This window comes from Heptranchias perlo, chromosome 17 (genome assembly GCF_035084215.1).
Source record: "Heptranchias perlo isolate sHepPer1 chromosome 17, sHepPer1.hap1, whole genome shotgun sequence".
Taxonomy (NCBI): domain Eukaryota; kingdom Metazoa; phylum Chordata; class Chondrichthyes; order Hexanchiformes; family Hexanchidae; genus Heptranchias; species Heptranchias perlo.
Window position 1 is genome coordinate 29,854,271 of NC_090341.1, and position 20,159 is coordinate 29,874,429.

The window sequence follows — 20,159 nt, forward strand, 5'->3', positions numbered from 1 at the left end:
GATTGTCATTAAATATTTTTTCTTTGAATTACCTTCGTATGCTAATTATATTGCAACCTTTGTGAAGTTACTTCAGAGAGGAAAAGGGATTATACAGCTTTGTTAATTCTGTGTGTTGTATAATATAGCCAATGATTAAAAGGGGGGGAAAAAACACTTGGGCACAGATTTTTCAAGTTTCTGAGAAAAGTCCACATAGCAGTCGCATGGAAACCTTGTTTGGTTGCCTAAAAGTTCTACTCATGTTAAACTCTGTCACATTTCAGGATCTTTTGACCATGGTTCCTCAGAGAGGTTTTGGAAAAAAAAGTTACCTTATAAATTGTGTTTCAAGCATAGTGCCTTCATGTAAGTTTTTAAAAAACGCTCTGAGATGATAGGTATTTAAGATTCTAATAAGCTTGCTTTGATGATGTTTCCCCATAGATTGTAAATAATAAGCAATTTGTTGGCCTGTCTCCACAATCAAGAAACACTTCCCACCAATTGTGTTGAAAAGTCTTTGATTCCTGTCTGCCTGTGAAGGATAAAACCAAGAGACAGACGCATAGTACCAATTGATCATAACTGCTGTTCTGTATGTTCTCTTCACTGTAAAATGAAGCAGTTTATCGATTCATCTTGGGCTTTATCTCACCAAGTGTTTGCTTGGTCCATCTTCAAAGAGATTGAAGAAGTACACATACAAAAAATGAATATCCCGTTCAGGTTACAAGAATTTACACCTCTGCGTTACGCTCTTGTACAAGTAGATAAAAGATTGTGTGATTCAGTTCCCATGAAAGTAAGATGCTCAGACTGCTTACAGGAGCAGCCGATGCCACTGAACCCAAGGTCTCTACAGCAGATCCAAATTTGTAACAAAGTCTGAAGTATAAATATATTTGCTGTTGAAGCTAGCGGCTGTATTCCCTATTGATTTTAGGCAAAATAATGTTTTTCCTCTTGTTTGTTAAATATAATACCTAAAAAGCACAGATTAAAAGAAAAAAATACTTATTTGATTTGTTGCTAAATGATATCTATGGTGGAAGGGAATCTTGTCAGTGACATGTTGCCAAGGCTGCGGCACTTAGCTGAAAGAAGCCACAGAAGGAAGCGTTTTTGTTGCTAATTGAACCATTCTTTCTGCAATGATGGGTCCAATTTGTTTAAATGATTTATTAATCATGTGAAATGTGGTCAGTTGAATACCCACCATTGTTCCACTTGGGTTACAGTGATAGTATTTCTTTAACAACATTTATACAATAGAATAACAGATGGCTGGAGTGAATTACAGATGTGGCTAAGAGTTGGTTTAATTTAGGCTTTCCTTACGTTGCATCAGGCTATTAATTGATCTTGAAGAAACAAGTACTTTAGGGTATTTTCCACCCATCTTGTAAAGGTATATAGCTTCTTCAAAGTAGTTTACTGTAGGTGCGATAATGTAATAAAAGTATTGCATCTTTAATACAGTACGTCTAAACAAACAGTACTTTGCTTAAAAGTTGGTTTTGCTCTGTAGCAAGTATATTTTCTAATCTTGTCTATACTGGTGTCCTAACACAACCATACCTATTAGTGTATTTTTTTTGCATATATTGCACGTTTTAGAATTATAAGTTTTCTTGAAACCCCAATGCATGTAATAGGCCAAAACATTTATGAAAATGGATCTTAGTGATTTTGCATTGGACATTGACACAAAACCCATATGGGAGGTACATGCAGGTGTGTAATGTGCAAAATCTCTTCAGAGACTGGGGAAATACATATGTTCACAGGTGAATTTTACAGGCAGAATCTTTTACAGAGACAAAGCAAAGTGTGTGTTTGTGCATATATATGGTATATACAAAAGACCCATAAAATTCCTGTGTAAATACCATGAGCTTGCATTTTTTGATAGTCATTCATTAAAAGTAGTGTGTCTGAAGGAAATAAGTCTAATGACGTGCATTAATGCTGTCCTTTTTGGCTATTTTGTCAAACTGTGAACTTGGGCTTTTAAAGTCAGCATTTTGAGCTTCATTTTTGCTCTTATTTTATGGAGTAACTGAATGCTTCTGACAAGACAATCACATTATACCATTTTTATGTTGTTCCCCTAATAGCTGCCTTAAATGAATGCAGTGCTAACTTGTAGTATGATGTCATTACGCTGCACCTGCCTTTCATGTTAATTAACTCTTTACTTAGAAACAGAATTTTACTCTTGTGAACCATTGTTTTGCTGAACATACTGAGACCATCTAAACAAGTTTCTAAACCTGGGTTTGGGTAGCCAAATGATCAATACCTTACATTGGCCAATCCCATAAGTCAAAACACTTTCAGAATTAATCCGTTGGTGCAGGGATGAGAGGCTGAATGGTCTCCTCCTGCTCTGTAAGATTCTATGATTAGGTATTTGGGTCAGATAAAATCTTATTTATATTATCTGCACGCTGGTGCTGAGCTACTGTGGAGCACAGGAATTCATTTATTCTGATGGGAGTATCATAAACCTATCCTTGCCTCACGCTGCACTTCTCCTTTGTGCTGATGAGGCATGACTGTGTAACTCCAGGAGGTATTTTATTTGAAAGGGTACATTGCTGCACGGGGTAAGGAGGGATTGGTGTTGGTGCCGAGAAGTACCTTGGCTGCAAAGTAGTTCCCTGAACAAAGCCTGTTGGAAGAGATATTTGCATCTGAACCTCCGAATTGGAAGAAACCCTAATTGGAGGATGTATCCATTGAATTCCTTTCCAGCTGGCTGTTACTAAGATGAGGATCACCATCCTTGCTGGTTCTGGTACATCAAAATATGAATACCTTTGTGCCTCTGTGCTTTCCTGTTGGAGATATGTAATGAACCCCATCCTACCATTTCATAGTGAGTTGCGTTGGAGATCCAGCATTCTGCATCGCTCCAGAATATTTTGCAAGTCATTCTAAGCAGATTGGATAATTTAAATGTTGGGAAATATGAAGACACTCTATTCTAGTACAGATTTGTTAATCATAAACAGTTTCTGAAAGGTATTAACATTGATGGCATAAGATACAACTGGATGGACAGCTTCCAATGCAAAATATTCATTGTATCTAATCTTATAAGCATTTTAGTTTCTGTGCAAGTAGAGCATTTTCTTCCTATTGTGTCTCACAAAGATGTTGCTTGGTATCTATTTGAGAAAATATTACTTTTTTGTCGTAGCGTCAGCCCAATTGCTTTTTGGGTCAGTAGGAGAGAACTAGCCTGCTGTTGCTTTCGTAGACTGACTGTATTGTCCATAGAGAAATTTCTTCATTTTTCAGAGCAGCACACTGCCTCACAGAATAATGGACCTCTTGCAAGCAAGTTTCCTGCTACTGTATTGTAGGGAAAAAAGCCATCATATTGCTATTCATATTTTCAGGATTGGTCACAAGATAGCACATAATCTTAGGGCTGTGATTCTGTTCGTCTGGCTTTAAACAACGCTCTGTTTATCTTCCATAGATCTGTGCTACTTCAGGTGAACTGCTGCTGCTTATCAGTGTGTGTCTTCTCAGGTCTTGCCGAGGCACATCTTGAGTTCTCTTTTCAGGTGGCTAGAGAATAGTTCCCTAGGCTTAAAAAAAATAATTTACACCTTAAAAACTTGTCAACACTTGAGAACTTGCAGTAGCATGATTGTAATTTCTTCATACCTTGTGTGATTAGAATATCATTGGATGGGATTAACAATGCATTGTTTTTTTTTTGGGCCCAGATTTCCCTCTTTGAAGATTATGATTCCTTTGCTGAAGTACAATTTTCGATTCACTCTGGTGCATCATCTGAATGGCCAATATTTATTTGTAAACCTAGACAGTGAAGTTTTGGCAAAATATTCAACCACAACAGGCATCTTAGCCAACCGCACTCCAGTACTCAATTAATCTCCATATGTGCACTTCCAGTAAAGGTTGCAGGATAGTGACCAGAAGTGAGAAACTTGGCCAATTTTCCTTGTGCAAAGACCAATTATAGTGCTTCTACCACCATTCCCGAGATCAGCTAACTCAGCAGGGATTGAACTTGGGACCTTTGTGAAAGACTACTATTTAAACTAAAATCCATCAGAATCTAAAGTAGAATGTGGGACTGAATAAGAAATTGAATTAAAAAAAAAGACAGGAATTACCAGTGAGAGTGCTGTGTCAGATTGGAGACAGGTGCTGAATAAAGTAAAACAGGGGTGGGCAATTAGACCCTCGCTGTTCTTTATTTCTCTAAATGATTTGTATACCATAGTAAGCTTGTTAGATGTGCAGACAGAACTAAAATAAGGAGAGTAGTTAAGTTGGAGGGTTAAAATTAAGATCTTTGCGATTGGGGACACAAACATTAAACATTAATTTTAATACTGTGACAAATGCAAAGTATTGAATATTGGAAGGAAGAATGTATACAATTGAAGAAATAAAATCTGGGGGTGACAGTAAACTCGATGCTTTTAATATTGAAACAATGTGAAGAAGCAATTAAAAAAGCTGGGTACATATCAACAGTGGAGTATATTTACAGATGCATCGATAAGGGGAACCAGAAAACACCTTTCCATCAGGCCAGTAGAACAAAAGGACATGAATTTAAATACGTGAAAAGTCGACTGACAACAGATCTTCAAAAAAATGTCTTAACTCAAAAGTGCCTTTGGAATGATCCATCACATAAGTTAGTGGAATCAAAAATGTTGGATGCTGGGCTGAGTTGAATTACTCGAGGAAGCAGCTGAATGGACCATATGGCCACCTTGACCGTAATTTTATTTTCTTATTATCTGTTTGGCTTAGTTACTCCCTGCCTTAACCATCCAAGCCATTTGGGGAGCATGATTCATTTTTTAACAGGTAAATTTGAGGGTATTGTTCTGCATTACCCTTGCAAAAAACTGCCAAACCTCTTGCCGTCCATTCCCCATGTTTCTTCTGATCTGTCGATTTGCTCAACCACTCCCTGACCTCCACCGTTGATTCATTGGCTCCAACAAAACCTGTACTGTCTTGATCGCGATCATTTCCCTGGTATGGCCCCCATCTTCACTGTCAATTCCAAGGGGTACGCACTTGAGCATATCCGGCACACAGCTGGTTTAGCCATCCCTCACCAGATCTTGCCCATGTGGCTGAGTGGCACTGACAAGGTGTGAGGAGAGTAATTGAGCTGAGATGTAGGATTCTTATACTTACAACTCTGGTGAGATCATTAAGCTTCTTTCAGCATTGCAGCCATATCCTGGAAGCTAGATTTGTTGAGTTACCGTCTCAGCAAGCTCTTCCCACTGGCGATGGAGATGTTGCCTTGAGGGCCCTTTGATCCCTGGGGGAGCAGAATCTCCCTCCTCCTGCCGACCAGTTGGACCAAGGCCTCCAAAGTTGCATTGGAGAACCTGGGTACCCTGTCAGGACACCTTGCAGCCATTTTGCACCTTTGTGTCTTTCCTGCTTTATGCAGCCTCAGTGCACCTATGCTGGCTGCCTTTAAATGGCTCAGAAGCACCCAATTTCCCTCCCCCTAAATATGTGTGCAATTTTTGGGTGCGGTCGAATTTCTAGGCCAGTGCCTTTCTGAACTAGCTGTGAAGGGGGTAGAGTGCCTCCGTGAACTGGGGTGGTGAAAGCTTGGATACAGGGCTCGATTTTTAGCACCCGCGATTGGGTGCGTTCGTGTTGGGGGGGCAACGAAAATCGGGGATTCCCGGGGCAGGGCGGGAGCCCGGCTCCAACCCGCCCCATTTCCGGGTTCCCCACTGACGCGCTAACATGCGCGCGCAGCCCCCGCATGTGGGTCTCCCGCCGGCAATTAAAGCCGGCAGGGTGCCACTTAAAGTACTTGAACGGGTACTTCAGGTTGTTTACAGACCTGATTGACCTGCTTTTTTAGCAGGGATGGGATTTTGTAACTGACCGGGACTGTTTCCTGTACTGGGGGCAGCACTCCCAGTTCAAATGGACGTGTTGCAGCCATCAGCCTGTGGCAGCTGCAAAGGTCCATTTGACAGGTAAGGGGGGGAGACCCTCACTCATTGCAGGAGGCCACTCTGTCACTTTGGACAAAGTTTGGCCTCCACCACCCTCCTCCTAACAATAAAATTCACCAACTTGCACACTTACCCCGGGGTCCAGAGACATTTACCTACCTTGCGGACACCCTCAGATGTACATCTTCCGGATGTGGGCCGCCGTAGCTGCAGTCATGACCTCCTTGGAGGGCGAACAGCATCACCAGCCACGCCGTCCACCTCTGACACGTGGAGCTCCACAACACAGTGCTGTGACACATCCACCTGCACAGCAGGAGGGAGGGCAACCGCAGAGAGAGATGCGTCACAGAGGGCACTACTCTCTGCACAGGGTCCACAGACCGAGGCTCAGCTTCCTGGACCTCTCTGAGCAGCAGTGCACTCGGTGGCTCAGAGTCACTTGACATGTAGTCGTGGACATCTGCAGCCTCCTTCATGCCGAGCTGCTCCCGGCTGGCCCGAGCACCATCTTCTTACCTGTCGCTGTCAAAGTCACCACTGCCCTCAACAACTTCTCCTCCGCATCCTTCCAGGGTGCCACCGGGGACATCGCCGACGTCTCTCAGTCGTCTGCAGAAAAGAGCCCTGCAAATACACCTACACCCACTCTGCAGTGACACAATGGGTGGCATCAGTTGTGGGTCTTCATTGTGATCCTCAGGAAAGGGCATTATTGCACAAACCAGACAAGATTCGCAAAGACATGACAGTAGTGGTGCCAATATAATATGTAATGTGAGTTGATCTGAAATTAAATATAAGTAAAAACAATGACAAACCCTCAAACACCCTTGTGCATCCCCTTCATGCTCACGACACATTTGCTTTACACTTCCTACTGCACATATGTGATGCATGCCCTGTGGCCGCAGCACAGGTAGTGGCAGGTTGAGTGAGGCTGACTGTGAAAGAGATGCATGAGAGGGTGAGTATGAGATAGAGCCATGAGATTGTATGAGGATTGGGTTGAGTTGTAGTAGCGGGATGAGTACTGGCGAGGTGAGTAGGTGCAGGTAAGATGAGGATGAGGTTTGAGTGGGTGTGAGGGGTGATGTGACAGAGTAGTGTTGGCAGTGCAGAAGGAGATGTGGGGTGGGGGCGGTGATGTGGCAGATGGAGTGTAAGGGAATGAGTCAGTGTACTCACTTTGGCTGACCTACTTAGTTCATTGCAGCGCCTCCTGCACTATGCAGGTGTGCGATATGTTGGTGGTGCAGGTGACCTCCTCTGCCACCTCGAGCCAGGCCTTCTTGGTGGCAGAGGCAGGCCGCTTCCTCCCGCCCGCCCGCCGGGGGGAAGATCTCTGTCCTCCCCCTCCTCCTCACCCCATCCAATAAGAGCTGGAGTGAGGCATCATTAAACTTGGGAGCAGCCTTCCCCCTGGGCTGCTCCATGCTGTAATTTTTCCTATTTCTTGCAGCATCAGTCAGTGGAGGACTGCCCCATTAAATAGGGCTCCTCCAGCTGACAGACCTTACTGCGCATGCGCAGTCCGCCCGCCGCGCAGCTCAGCAGCGGGGAACCCGGAACAAGAGGTAAGTGGATCCAATCAGCCTGCGATTGCGCGCGGAGCAGACTGATTTCACCGGGCGCGTTACCCACGCCCCCGATCGACCCCCCCCCCCCCCCCGCCGCCATGGTAATATCGGGCCCATAGTGTTTGTTTAGGTGACATTACTAGAAGCGATTGTTTGCTTGGTACATTGAAAATCCAAATATCATGGTGGCAATTTAGATTTTGCCTAGATAAACTGAGCTGGATTTTTTAACGTTATATTTCTGTAATGCTAGGTTCACCAATTTTCTCAGTCTGGAATTAGTCTCACCAATAACGATTTGAAATGTTAATTAGGATCATTATGTACAATCTCACCCATTAATGACATTGTGAGAAGATGGCTCCTTGTGACATTTCTGATCCAAGAGTTGTTCCATTCGTACAGCAAGGGACTTAGCTAAAGGTGAAATGAGTCCCAGTCTCATTGACTTGCGATACAGAAGGCACCTGTCTCTCTCTTGCAGTTTCTCTCTCTCTCTCTCTCTCTCTCTCTCTCACACACTAAGTGCCATGGAATCTTTTACTTCCACCTGATAGGGCAGACAGGGCCTCGGTATCACCTTTGACAGTGTAGCGCTCCCTCAGGACTGTTAGCCTAGTTTATGTACTCAAGTCTCTGGAGTAGGTCTTGAGCCCATGACCTTCTGAATCAGAGACAAGAGTTCTATCACTCAGCCAAGGCTGACACTTTAAATCTAAAAGGTCCAAGCATATTCTCACTCTTTCACTGCTTGGCTTGACTATTATCACAATACAACTGACCCATCAGCTTGGTTCTTGGACCAAGGGGGTGAATTTCCTGGGGGTTTCTCCTGCTCCTAGATTACAACGGTGACTACGCTTTTCCTACATTACAACAGTGACTGCACTTCAAAAGTACTTCATTGTAAAACGCTTTGAAACATCCTGAAGTCATGAAAGGCGCCATATAAATGCAAGTCTTTCTTTTTCTGCCGATGTAACTTTGGCGTAAGTTACGGCGCTGGAGCGGGAGAAACCATGAGGAAATTCACCCCCTAAGTTTCTCCATTTTATTTTGCTCATTATGAACTTTATCGCCAAGTGCGACTGACGCTTTTCTTGGTGGACATCTGAGTGGTTGTATATCTGGTTTCAGTCATGCTGTATTTTCTTTCTATCTATCCCAAGTCATCAAATGTGACAGCACACTTCTCCATCACTTTTAAGCATCTTTTGTCAGTGATTGTATCAATTCTTTGGACAATCTAGCTGTTTGCATCCTCAAGGTCCAAGGACTGGTTGTACTCATTGGGCCCGATTTTACCAGGGGTGCGGGTTCTGGGCAGGTGGGCCAGCGGGCGTGTTTTCAACGCGCCCGGTGAAATTAGTGGGTTGCCCGCGCGATCGTAGCAGGCAACACACTAATTGGATCCACTTACCTGCTCCTCCGGGTTCCCCGATGCCGATCTGCGCGTCGGGCGGGCTGCGCATGCGCAGTAAGATCTGTCAGCTGGAGGCGCTCTATTTAAAGGGGCAGTCCTCCACTGACAGATGCTGCCAAAAACAGCAAAAATTACAGCATGGAGCAGCCCAGGGGGAAGGCTGCTCCCAGTTTAATGATGCCTCACCCCAGGTATCATTAGATGGGGTGAGGAGGAGGGGGAGGACAGAGATCTTCCCCCCGGCGGGCGGGAGGGAGGAAGCGGCCTGCCTCTGCCACCATTAAGGCCTGGCTCGAGGTGGCAGAGGAGGTCACCTGCGCAACCAACATATCGCCCACCTGCATACAGTGCAGGAGGCGCTGCAATGACCTCAGTAGGTCAGCCACAATGAGAACACTTACTCATTCTCCTACACTCCGTCTGCCACAACACTGCCCCCACCCCACACCTCCTTCATCACTGCCAACACTACTCTGTCACATCACCCCTCATACCCACTCAAACCTCATCCTCATCTTACCTGCACCTACTCACCTCGCGAGCACTCACCCCGCCACTACCACGCAACCCAATCCTCATACAATCTCATGGCTCTATCCCATACTCACCCTCTCGTGCATCTCTCTCACGGCCAGCCTCACTCAACCTGCCACCACCTGTGCTGCAGCCACAGGGCATGCATCACATATGTGCAGTAGGCAGCGTAAGACAAATGTGTCGTGAGCATGAAGGGGATGCACAAGGGTGTTTGAGGGTTTGTCATGGTTCTTACATCTATTGACTTAAAGAACAACTCACATCACACATTATATTGGCACCAATACTGCCATGTCTTCGCGAATCCTGTCCGGTTTGTGGAATAATGCCCGCTCCTGGGTATCCCTATGAGGACCCACCACTGATGCCACCCAGTGTGTCACTGCAGAGTGGGTGTAGGTGTATTTGCAGGGCTCTTCTGCGCAGACGACTGAGAGACATCGGGGATGTCCCCGGTTGCAGCCTGGAAGGCTGTGGAGCAGAAGTTCGGGAGGGCAGTGGTGACTTTGACAGCGACAGGTAAGAAGATGGTGCTCGGGCCAGCCAGGAGCAGCTCGGCATGAAAGAGGCTGCAGATGTCCACGGCTACATGTCGACTGACTCTGAGCCTCCGTGTGCACTGCTGCTCAGAGAGGTCCAGGAGGCTGAGCCTCGGTCTGTGGAACGTGTGGCGAGGGTAGTGCCCTCTGCGACGTATCTCTCTCTGCGGTAGCCCTCCCTCCTGCTGTACAGGTGGATGTGTCACAGCACTCTGTTATGGAGCTCCACGTGTCAGAGGTGGACGGCATGGATGGTGAGGCTGGTGATGCTGTTCGTCCTCCGAGGAGGTCATGACTGCAGCTACGGCGGCCCCCATCCGCAAGATATACATCTGAGGGGGTCCGCAAGGTAGGTACATGTCTCCGGACCCCGGGGTAAGTGTGCAGGTTGGTGACTTCGACCATCAGGAGGAGGGTGGTGGAGGCCAAACTTTGTCCCAGGTGACAGAGCGGCCTCCTGCAATGGCTGAGGGTCTCCCCCCCCCTCCCCCCCCACCTGTCAAATGGACCTTTGCAGCTGCCACAGGCTAACGGCTGCAACACGTCCATTTCAACTGGGACTGTTTCCCCCAGTGTGTGAAACAGTCCCATGTTTATCCAAAATCACACACAGTCCCTTAATCAGGTCAGTTAATGACCTGAACAACCAAAGTAAATACATTCAAGTGGCATCCCGCTGGCTTTAATAGCCTGCGGGATTCCCATCAGCGGGGGCTGCGCACGCACCCCCGCACGTCAGCGCGGAACCTGGAAGTGGGCAGGATCGAGGCGCGATCCGGTCCCGCTCCTCCATTTCGGGATTTTCGAGCCCCCCCCCCCCTGCCGAGAACGCACCCGAGAGCGGGTGCTAAAATCAGGCCCATTGTTTCAGAATTTTGGTATTTCTCTTTCTATCCATCAGATTTGCATTAGACTTTGTCAATTTTGTACTTAGCTGCTTGTAAGTTGACTGGCATGATATAAATTCAGCTACTGTGTCTTGCTTAAAACAAACAGTCGTGTTGCTCATCTTGAGGTTGACTGCACGTTCAACGTCATCTGTCTGAATTATATCCATAAAAATTAATTCTCATTCACTCTCAGACGGCTCTTCCACTTTTTTTATTCTTTGATGAAGATGGTTTTGATTTTGCTTTGCATACATTAACAAAATGGTTTTTACAATTCATACACATTTGGCTTTTCTTCTCTCATGCAATTTACCACAGTACTTACAATTCATGACCTGTTGTCGGCCAGCAAGATCTGATTTTTTTCCATTGACATCTCCCACTCCACTCACATTACTTACGACATTGCTAGTTCTAACTATATCATGCTGGCTTCAGCTGCTCGGCAAAAATCAACTGCTTTCTGCAGATTGGGATTCTTTTCTCTTAGCAATCTAGCTGACCTTATTTTCGATTAAGCTGACTACAGTTCTGTCTTTAAAGAGGCTGTACACAAGGGCTCCGTACTCTCAAGAGTTGACCTTTTTATGTAAATCTATTACGTATTGATCATTGCTTCTTGAGCTTGAAACCTTTGAATAGTTGAGTCTGGTGGTATTAAAAACAAATCTTTGATTCGTAATGTTCTCTGTGGCGTGAACTATTCTTCAATCTTGTCCATTATTACCTTCATTTTCCATATCTCTTCTACCTTACCATGCATAAACATACATCACCATTTTTTTCCTCACCTACTCCACGCAATAAAGTACAGTACTGCACTGCAGTTTTATATTCTCCTAATAATTAGCAACAGGCTTAAGAACTAAATATTGGGAAGACCGAAGCTATTGTCTTTGTTCCCTAGCCATTGACTCCACCCCTCTCCCTGGCCACCGACTGAGTCTGAACCAGACCGTTCACAACCTTGGCGTCCTATTTGACCCTGAGATGAGCTTCCGACCACACATCAGCTCCACCACCAAGACTGCGAACTTGCACCTCAATTACATGACCCGTCTCTGCCACTGCCTCAGCTCATCTGTTGCTGAAACCCTCATCCATGCCTTTTTGTTACCTCTAGACTTGACTATTCCAATGCCTCTCCTGTCCGGCCTCCCATTTTCCACCCTTCACAAGCTTGAGCTCATCCAAAACTTTGCTGCCCGTATCCCAACTCTCACCAAATCCTGTTCACCCATCACCCTGTGCTCTCTGCCTACATCGGCTTCCGGTTTGGGAGCACCTTGATTTTAAAATTCTCATTCTTGTTTTCAAATCCTTCCATGGCTTTGCCTGTCCCTATCACTGTAACCTTTTCCAACCCTCCGAGATCTCTGCACTCCTCCAATTCTTGCCTCTTGCGCATTCCCGATTTTATTTGCTCCACCATTGGTGGCCTTGCCTTCAGCTGCCTAAGCCCTAAACTCTGGAATTCCCTCCCTAAAGCTCTCCCCCTCTCTACCTGTCTCTGCTCCTTGAAGATGCTCCTTAAAACCTATCTCTCTGACGAAGCTTTTGGGCACCGGTCCTAATATCTCCTTATGTGGCTCGGTGTCAAATTTTGTTTAAAAATCGCTCCTGTAAAGCACCTTGGGATGTTTTGCTACGTTAAAGGTGCTATATAAATGCAAGTAGTTGTTGTTGATGTACTAATCTACTGCCATAACTTGGACGGAAGATCAGCAGAACTCCCAGAGGAAGGGTGTAAAACGTTCATGAAGGGTGGTAGATGGGAAGACGGCGAGGAGAGCATTGGAATAGACGAGTCTGGTGGTGACACAGACATGGATGCAAGTATCAACATTATATGGGCTGAGGTAGGGGTAGAGACAGGCGATGTGAAGGTGAAAGTTGTATGTGTGTGTGTGAAAATATATTGATAGATGGAACAAAGTGTATTTAATAATAATTAGTAACTACGATACAAGTCAACAACTGCAACAGCACTGCCTTTCGCCTTTCACCTTATTCACATTCTCTGTTGTTCTCCATTGAACCTTCCAGGTTTTATATGTCCAACTTCGCTCTCCCCCTCCATAACTCCCCCTTCCCACAGGCCAATCCCTCTGAATCATTACATATGCAGCCTTTTCTGAGTGTTATTTAACTGCGTTTGTATTGGGAGGTGCATTAAATACATGAGTTTATATTTTCTAGGTATAGTGATTTTACTATTAAATAAGCAACTGAAAATTTGAAGATTGGATATCAACTTCAAACAAAAATGCAGTTTTCAATGATTGGGAGTGAGAACACTCAATAGTTTCCTTCCTCCTTCAGCCAAGAATGCCAAGGCTGATCCAGTGGAGATCGTCTAACTGAGCATAGACCAATGATTAATCCTAAATCCTTCCTGCCTTTACCTACTGAATCAGATGAGAAAAATACAAGTTAAAATTACGAGATCTGAAATCCGTAGATCACCACAATAAGCAAACCAGTTTTGGGTTAAAGAAAAGTCCAGATTGTAAATGTTCTGTATTGGTTTTTTGATTTTGTAATATTGCTTATGACATGTGAGTTACAAACCATGTACAGAAAATGCCACCTAAATTTTCAAGCACTATATGCTGTAGATGCTTGTGGTTTTTCTGAGACTAATAGACTTTGAGAAATACAGTAACAATCCCTTTTAACAAAAATATAAATATTGTGGAGAGATCCTACTGCACTTGCTTTTATGGTTGTACCCTCTTGAGTTTTAATGATGTCAGATAGAACTTCACCTATCTCCCAGAAAAGTAGTTGGTCCTCCAGAACGTAATTGTTTTTTGCAAGATTTGTTTAGTGTCAGTTCCTTATACTTTTAATCTTCTGTATTTAGGTGTAATCTCCATGGATAACTTTGAAAGCAAAGCTGGTGGCCAGATAGCATCTTTTCTTTAAAGATTAAAATTGAAGATCATTTTATCTGTTGCCAGAAAGAATTTAACAGAATGCATATCCTTTACATATAGGTCACCCACCAGGACAACCTTGCACTGGTTCCTATTATCAGGGGGCTGAAGGGAGTCGTGCATCATGGTGAGTAAGCTACTTAAGAGTTCCTTCTATAGAAAAAAAGAGATTGGTTGGAATTTTGTCCTTCACCAGTTGGGTTATTTACCCATTCCCAGCGTGCAAGAAAATCTAAATGTGCACATTTCATCATTTTCTTAGCATTGTTAAACTTGAAATATTTTGTATATACATCAAATCTATTCTTGTAATTACAGTCATCATAAAGAATTCATTTATTAACATTTAATTTTTTTTCATGAAAAATAGATAATGTGATTAATTATAGTGCAATCTGTTTTGTGATGATAAATCATCATAAATTTACTTTTATGTCCGCTGTAACATTTCTGTGTTATTCTGGTGCATTGGCAATTTTTTTTCCAACTACAGAAATTGAGAAAAAAATACACCTTAAATAAAAACATTTCTGGAATAACTGCGTAACTGAGATACAATTGTTGAGATTCCGAAAGGCAATAAGAACCTAAGAACACTTGAAGAATTTTAAAAGATTTCACAATATTTCACATTTTCCATTTACAAAGTACAATACATAGAATGGATAAAACTATAGGGATGCTTTCTTGTCTGCATGGGTATTTAGCCAATTAGAATTTGTATAACAGTGTATGGCAACCCCAAACTATTAGCACCTACCTTTAAGTACAATTATCATAATAAAACAGACTTCCTTTTGTCACAGCAATGTCGCTTAAGGCTTAAAACAAGAGCTATATACTGCTTAAGGTATTTTAGCTTAGTGCCGAACAGTTCAACGGGGTAGTGGGTTAAGTATTTATGTCTGAAACTCTTCATGTAGTTGGTATGGTGAGGTCGGTGGGGTCAGACCAAGTGGAAAGATCCACAACAGTTGGTGAATGTAAAATAAAGAGAAAATGGAACCCTTGATCCTAAATATATACATATGTACTAGCAGGAGATGAAGATGTGCAGATATCTAAAAAGGGAAAATTACTGAATACAGTTCAAAGTCAGATGACATTACTGACGAAGCACTGAGCAGGTCTGTCAGCATTTGTAGAGAAAACAGATAAAGTAATGTTTCTGGTGTAGACTCTTCCTCAGAACTTGAAGAAATTACAGATCAACAGCAATTTAAAAGGAACAGAACAAGGGGAAGAGGGAGATTAAAGAAAAGTATTTTCCATCCCCTTTCTCTTTTTTATATTCATTTTTAAATGCATTAACAGCAGGTCTGTGTTAGAAATGGTTACTCCCAGGAGAAAATGCTGCTCATCTGCAACTTCTTTCTGCTCTGAGAAGCTAAATTATCTGTTTTCTCCACAGATGCTGTCTGACCTTCTGTATTTTTATAGCATTTTCTGCTTTTGTTTCAGATTTCCAGCATCTGCAGTTTTTTTGCTATTTGCTGAAGCAGTTGTGTAATGAGTTCCCTTGTTAGTACTGTTCTGGTGTTAAAATGATATCAGTAATTATTTTGTAAAGGGCCCCATATGTGTGAAAAATGTTTTTTTTTAACCAGTTGTACTGCTTTTTAATAGGATAATTTATTTTTCTTTTTTCCCTTAATGATGGACTTAATTTCAAATCTAAGTCATGGTTCTGTTACCAAGATTTGTAATTGCATTCTCAATTGTTAATTATTATGACATACTAATGTAATTTTTTAAATAGATGTGATGTATGTCAAAAAAAGAAATAATGGTCTGTACTGGCTATGCTTTTTTAGAATGGATCCAGTGAAGGTTCAGGACAACAGTGAGGAATTTCACAGTTTGGTGTCAAGATTTAGGGGAATGGAAATATTAAGTCCTTCAAGTTAAGTTCAGTCACTTGGCTAATTTTTCAGTTTTGAACTGTACGTCACACAAGTAAATGAACTTTTTTTTCCCTCAAAGCAACTCAGAAGACATGCAATGAGACTTCCTGGCTTACTGAAAAGAAAGCTACTAAAGGGTTTAATTTTCTCTTGAGTTTTCGAGCACATACGCTAATTGTGTGTTAATGAGTAACAGTAATTTCATCATTTGGTCTTCACTGAATGGCTGTTAACTTTTGCCCATGCTCCTACATTTTCTCCTGGGAGTAACCATTTCTAACACACAGACCTGCTGTTAATGCATTTTTTACTTGCAAACTACTTGTTCAGCAGCAATTTATGTGGAATGTCCAAATTCACGCAGCATTTACTTAATTCTTACATTGCGTCAGTTTATCCATTATTAAAGTACCAGAGGGAACAATAGAGTGTTGCGGTGGTGAACAGAGCAGAATTTATTGCCTAAAGGAAGAGTCTTTCATTAAATTCTGTAGTATAGGTATTGCATCATAACTGTCAGTGGCAGACACTTGGTGGAGCATGAGGAGCACTAATAGCAGGAGGTTTGAGGCCATAGGAGGCAAAATTTAAAGGACTGACTACTTCCCGATCCAACATGAGCTCCATGTAATTTACCTGGAGCAGGGATATGATCTCCAACCTGTGTCAGCTCCTGGACCAGACATGCAATCACAGAGCACTGTCAGTGAAAACAAAAGCATCAATAGGTGAAGTTGAATCGTCGGATCACTGCTGCATCCCTGAGGTAACAGGTGTTCCCTTCTACCACACATCAGCATACATCAACAACGGCATGCTGGTGAGGCAGGCTCAATGTTATGTTGCATACAGTTTGATGGTAGAATACAAAAAAAGGCGCACACATGTAGCTGATGCATTGAGTTGAAACTATCTTCCTGAAACTGACAAAGATTATCAGATGACTGTGTGCATACTGTACTGACTTCTGGGGCTCGATTTTAGTAGCGGGTTCCCTGTGCGTTATCGGCGGGGTGGGCTCGAAAATGTCAATTTCCATGTGCGGGACTGGATCGCGCCACGATCCCGGCCACTTCCGGGTCCCGCGCTGACGTGCGGGGCTGCGTGCGCGGCCCCCGCTGGTGGGAATCCCGCAGGCAATTAAAGCCAGCGGGATGCCACTTGAGTGTACTTACCTTGCTTGTTGAGGTCATTAAATGAGCTGAATCAGCTGTCATAACAGGAAGTGTGGGATTTTACCTTCAGCTCAGACTGTTTCACACACTGGGGGAAACAGTCTCCCTCCAACCGGACGTGTTGCAGCCAGCAGCCTGTGGCAGCTGCCAAGGTGCACTCCACAGGGGAGGGGGGGGGGGGGAGAGCCCTCACCCACGCAGGAGGCCACCGCGTCACATAGGGCAACCCCTGCCCTCCACCACCCCCTGCCAAGCCAGAGGACAGACCGACGTGAAACCGCAGCCCCAGTTCGAGGAACCACCAACCTACCCTGCACAACCCCTCAGACCAACACCTGCCAGATGGGTGGTGCGTTGACATCCTCGGAGGACGAACAGCATGACCAGCCCCAGCAGCCTCGCAGTCCACGCCGTCCGCCTCAGAGACATGGAGCCCCCCAACACGGTGCTGTGGCACACCCACCTGCACAGCAGGAGGGAGGGCAACCGCAGAGAGAGATGCGTCGCAGGAGGCACTACCCTCCGCACAGGGTCTACAGAGCGAGGCTCAGCTTCATGGACCTCTCCGAGGAGCAGTGCATACGTCGGCTCAGAGTCAATCGCCAGGTAGTCGCCGACATCTGCAGCCTCCTGAACGACGAGCTGCTCCCGGATGGACCAAGCAGCATCTTCTTACCTGTCGCCGTCAAAGTCACCACTGCCCTCAACTTCTTCGCATCCGGATCCTTCCAGGGTGCCACCGGGGTCTTTCAGTCGTCTGCACACAAGTGGATAAGGCAGTTCACCGATGGGTTGTTCCGCAGGGCCTCGCACTACATCAACTTCGCCATGGACAAGCGCAGCCAGATGGAGAGGGCGGTTGGATTCCATGCCATGGCTGGCTTCCCACGGGTACAGGGTGTAATCGGCTGCACCCACATCGCAATATGGGCACCTCCGCATGAGCCAGGGCTGTTCATCAACAGGAAGGGGTATCACTCCATGAACGCCCAGCTCATTTGCGACCACCGCCAGAGATTCCGACACGTGTGCGCCAGATACCCCGGCAGCTGCCACGATGCCTTCGTCCTCAGGGAGTCCACCGTCCCGCCCATCTTCCACGCACCCAACGCGGGCAACGGCTGGCTCATCGGCGACAAGGGGCTTCCCCTACACACGTGGCTCATGACGCCTCTGAGGAACCCCATCACCGAGCCGGAGCGTCGGTACAATGACAGCCACACTGCTACCAGGTCTAAAATTGAGCAGACCATAGGGCTGCTCAAGATGCGCTTCAGGTGCCTTGATCGTTCTGGGGGAGCGCTCCAATACACACCATTCAGAGTGGGACGAATCATAGTTGTCTGCTGTGCCCTGCACAACATGGCCCAACAGAGAGGGGTGCCGCTGGAGGAGGCCCCATCAACACCCGCCACCCACATTGAGGACGGCGATGATGTGGAGGTGGAGGAGGAGGAGGAGGGGGACGCGTCACAGGATGATGGACGACCCATGCGCCGAACCCCGACTCACCGGGATGCTCGCCGGGCCAGGGAGGCACTCATATGTCAACGGTTCTCCTAGAGTCAGACAGTCTGAGGCGTTCGCATCTCCTCACCTGCACATGCGATGGGCCATACCAGCCCCCTCCACTGAAGAGTGTTGCCAGTACTCCTGCACCCACAGCAGTGTGCCCAATGGGCGGCAGCAGGTGTTCGCCGTCATGATGGCCTGCACGGAACGCACCTATTGCACAGGCCGCGGAAGAATGGACGAGAGGTGGCAGGAGTGGTGAGAACGATAGTGTTTAATATGTACATGGTGCAATACTATAAACAAAAAGTGTACAAATTAACAGACACCCTGGTGCATTCCCTTTGTGCTTATAACGCCCTTGGCTTTCGTTTACGGGAACCCCTACGTGGTGCTACCCCTGTGGCTCCAGCAGAGGTAGTGGCAGGTTGCTCGTGTTGTTGCCCTGACTGGGTAGATGCTTTGGGCGGACGGCCCCTGGGTTTTGGTGCCCGTGAGGGCACCTCCACAAACTGCTCCTCCTGCACCTGTGCAGGGGCAGACTCGGCCACCTGGAGAGGAGGCACCATTGCGGGTACTGGTTGAGAGGGGGGCAACGGGTGGGACGTGGGGGCACCTTGAGAAGTGTCCCGCTTCCATGTCCCCGGTCACCATCATCCCTCTCGTGGCCGTGGCCCACATCACCCCTTCCACCCTGCTGGACGGCAGTTTGGATGGCATGTGTGAGGCCTTGCAAGGCCACCCCTAGTGTATCCGTCAGCCTGTTTATGGCGGCGGAATGTTGCTCACCCTGAATCGGTACAGCCGTTGTCAGGGCCTGCACGGACTCTATGTGGAGCTGTGCGTGACGCTCGAGGGAGGCCAGCCTCTCCTCCACCGCAGACGCTCCCACATCTACCCGCGACACTGTGTCGCCGGTACCCTCCTGTGCCTGCGCCACCAATGCCCGCATGCAGGAGTTGGACTCCTCCATCGCCTGCACGATTGTGGACAATGCGCACGGCACCTCTCCCAGTACCTCGGCAATTAGCTGGTGCCCCTCGACGGCTCTCCTTTTGACTGGTGGCCCCCTGGGTTCAGCATCTGGGTCCGGCTGAGCAGAGCCTGGAGATGAGTGCTCCCACCGACGCGAACCCTCCGCGGCTGCCCCTGCCACCAGGGTCTGCTCATGCTCACACGTGCGCGGTGAATCACCAAGTGCAACCCCAACTAGTTGGCGAGGGGGACCCACCGAGGTGCGTGTCTCTGCGCTGGTGGATGGTTGGCTCATATGTGACGATGCACCCTCAGCGACCAGCATGTCCTCTGAGGAATCGCCCTCCTCACACACAGCACTCGCAGACGGCCCTGCAAGAGAACAGAGGGCAATATAAGGCATGTGCACTGAGGTCGCGGTGCGCCAGATGGCAGGTGATGATAAGGTCATTCGCGATCATGAGTGTTGAGTGTCGGCTGTCCCTTACCGGCCGATGCTGTAGCGCCAGACTCGCCATCGCCCACCGACAGGCAAAGTTGTGTTCCGCTCAGTTCGAGCGCCTCCACCTCGGCATCCGTGAGCTCGAGCACGTGCGGCGGGCCCCCTCCGGTGCGGTCCCTTTCCCGCGCGTTCTTGCATCTCTTCTCCTGTGAAGGCAAAACACAGATGCGTGAGTACGTGCAGATTGCATAGTGAGACGCCTGGA

The 20,159-nt window shown here is 46.2% G+C and overlaps 1 protein-coding gene across 2 annotated transcripts in view; it reads left to right on the forward strand.

The window, feature by feature from the left end:
* LOC137334222 (receptor-type tyrosine-protein phosphatase gamma-like) overlaps positions 1–20,159 on the forward strand; it is a 549,824-nt gene that overhangs the window by 322,853 nt on the left and 206,812 nt on the right. For both annotated transcript variants that reach the window (XM_067998832.1, XM_067998831.1), the window contains exon 6: positions 13,947–14,013. In XM_067998832.1, coding sequence (XP_067854933.1) covers positions 13,947–14,013 — 67 coding nt within the window. The remainder of the gene's footprint in view (positions 1–13,946; positions 14,014–20,159) is intronic.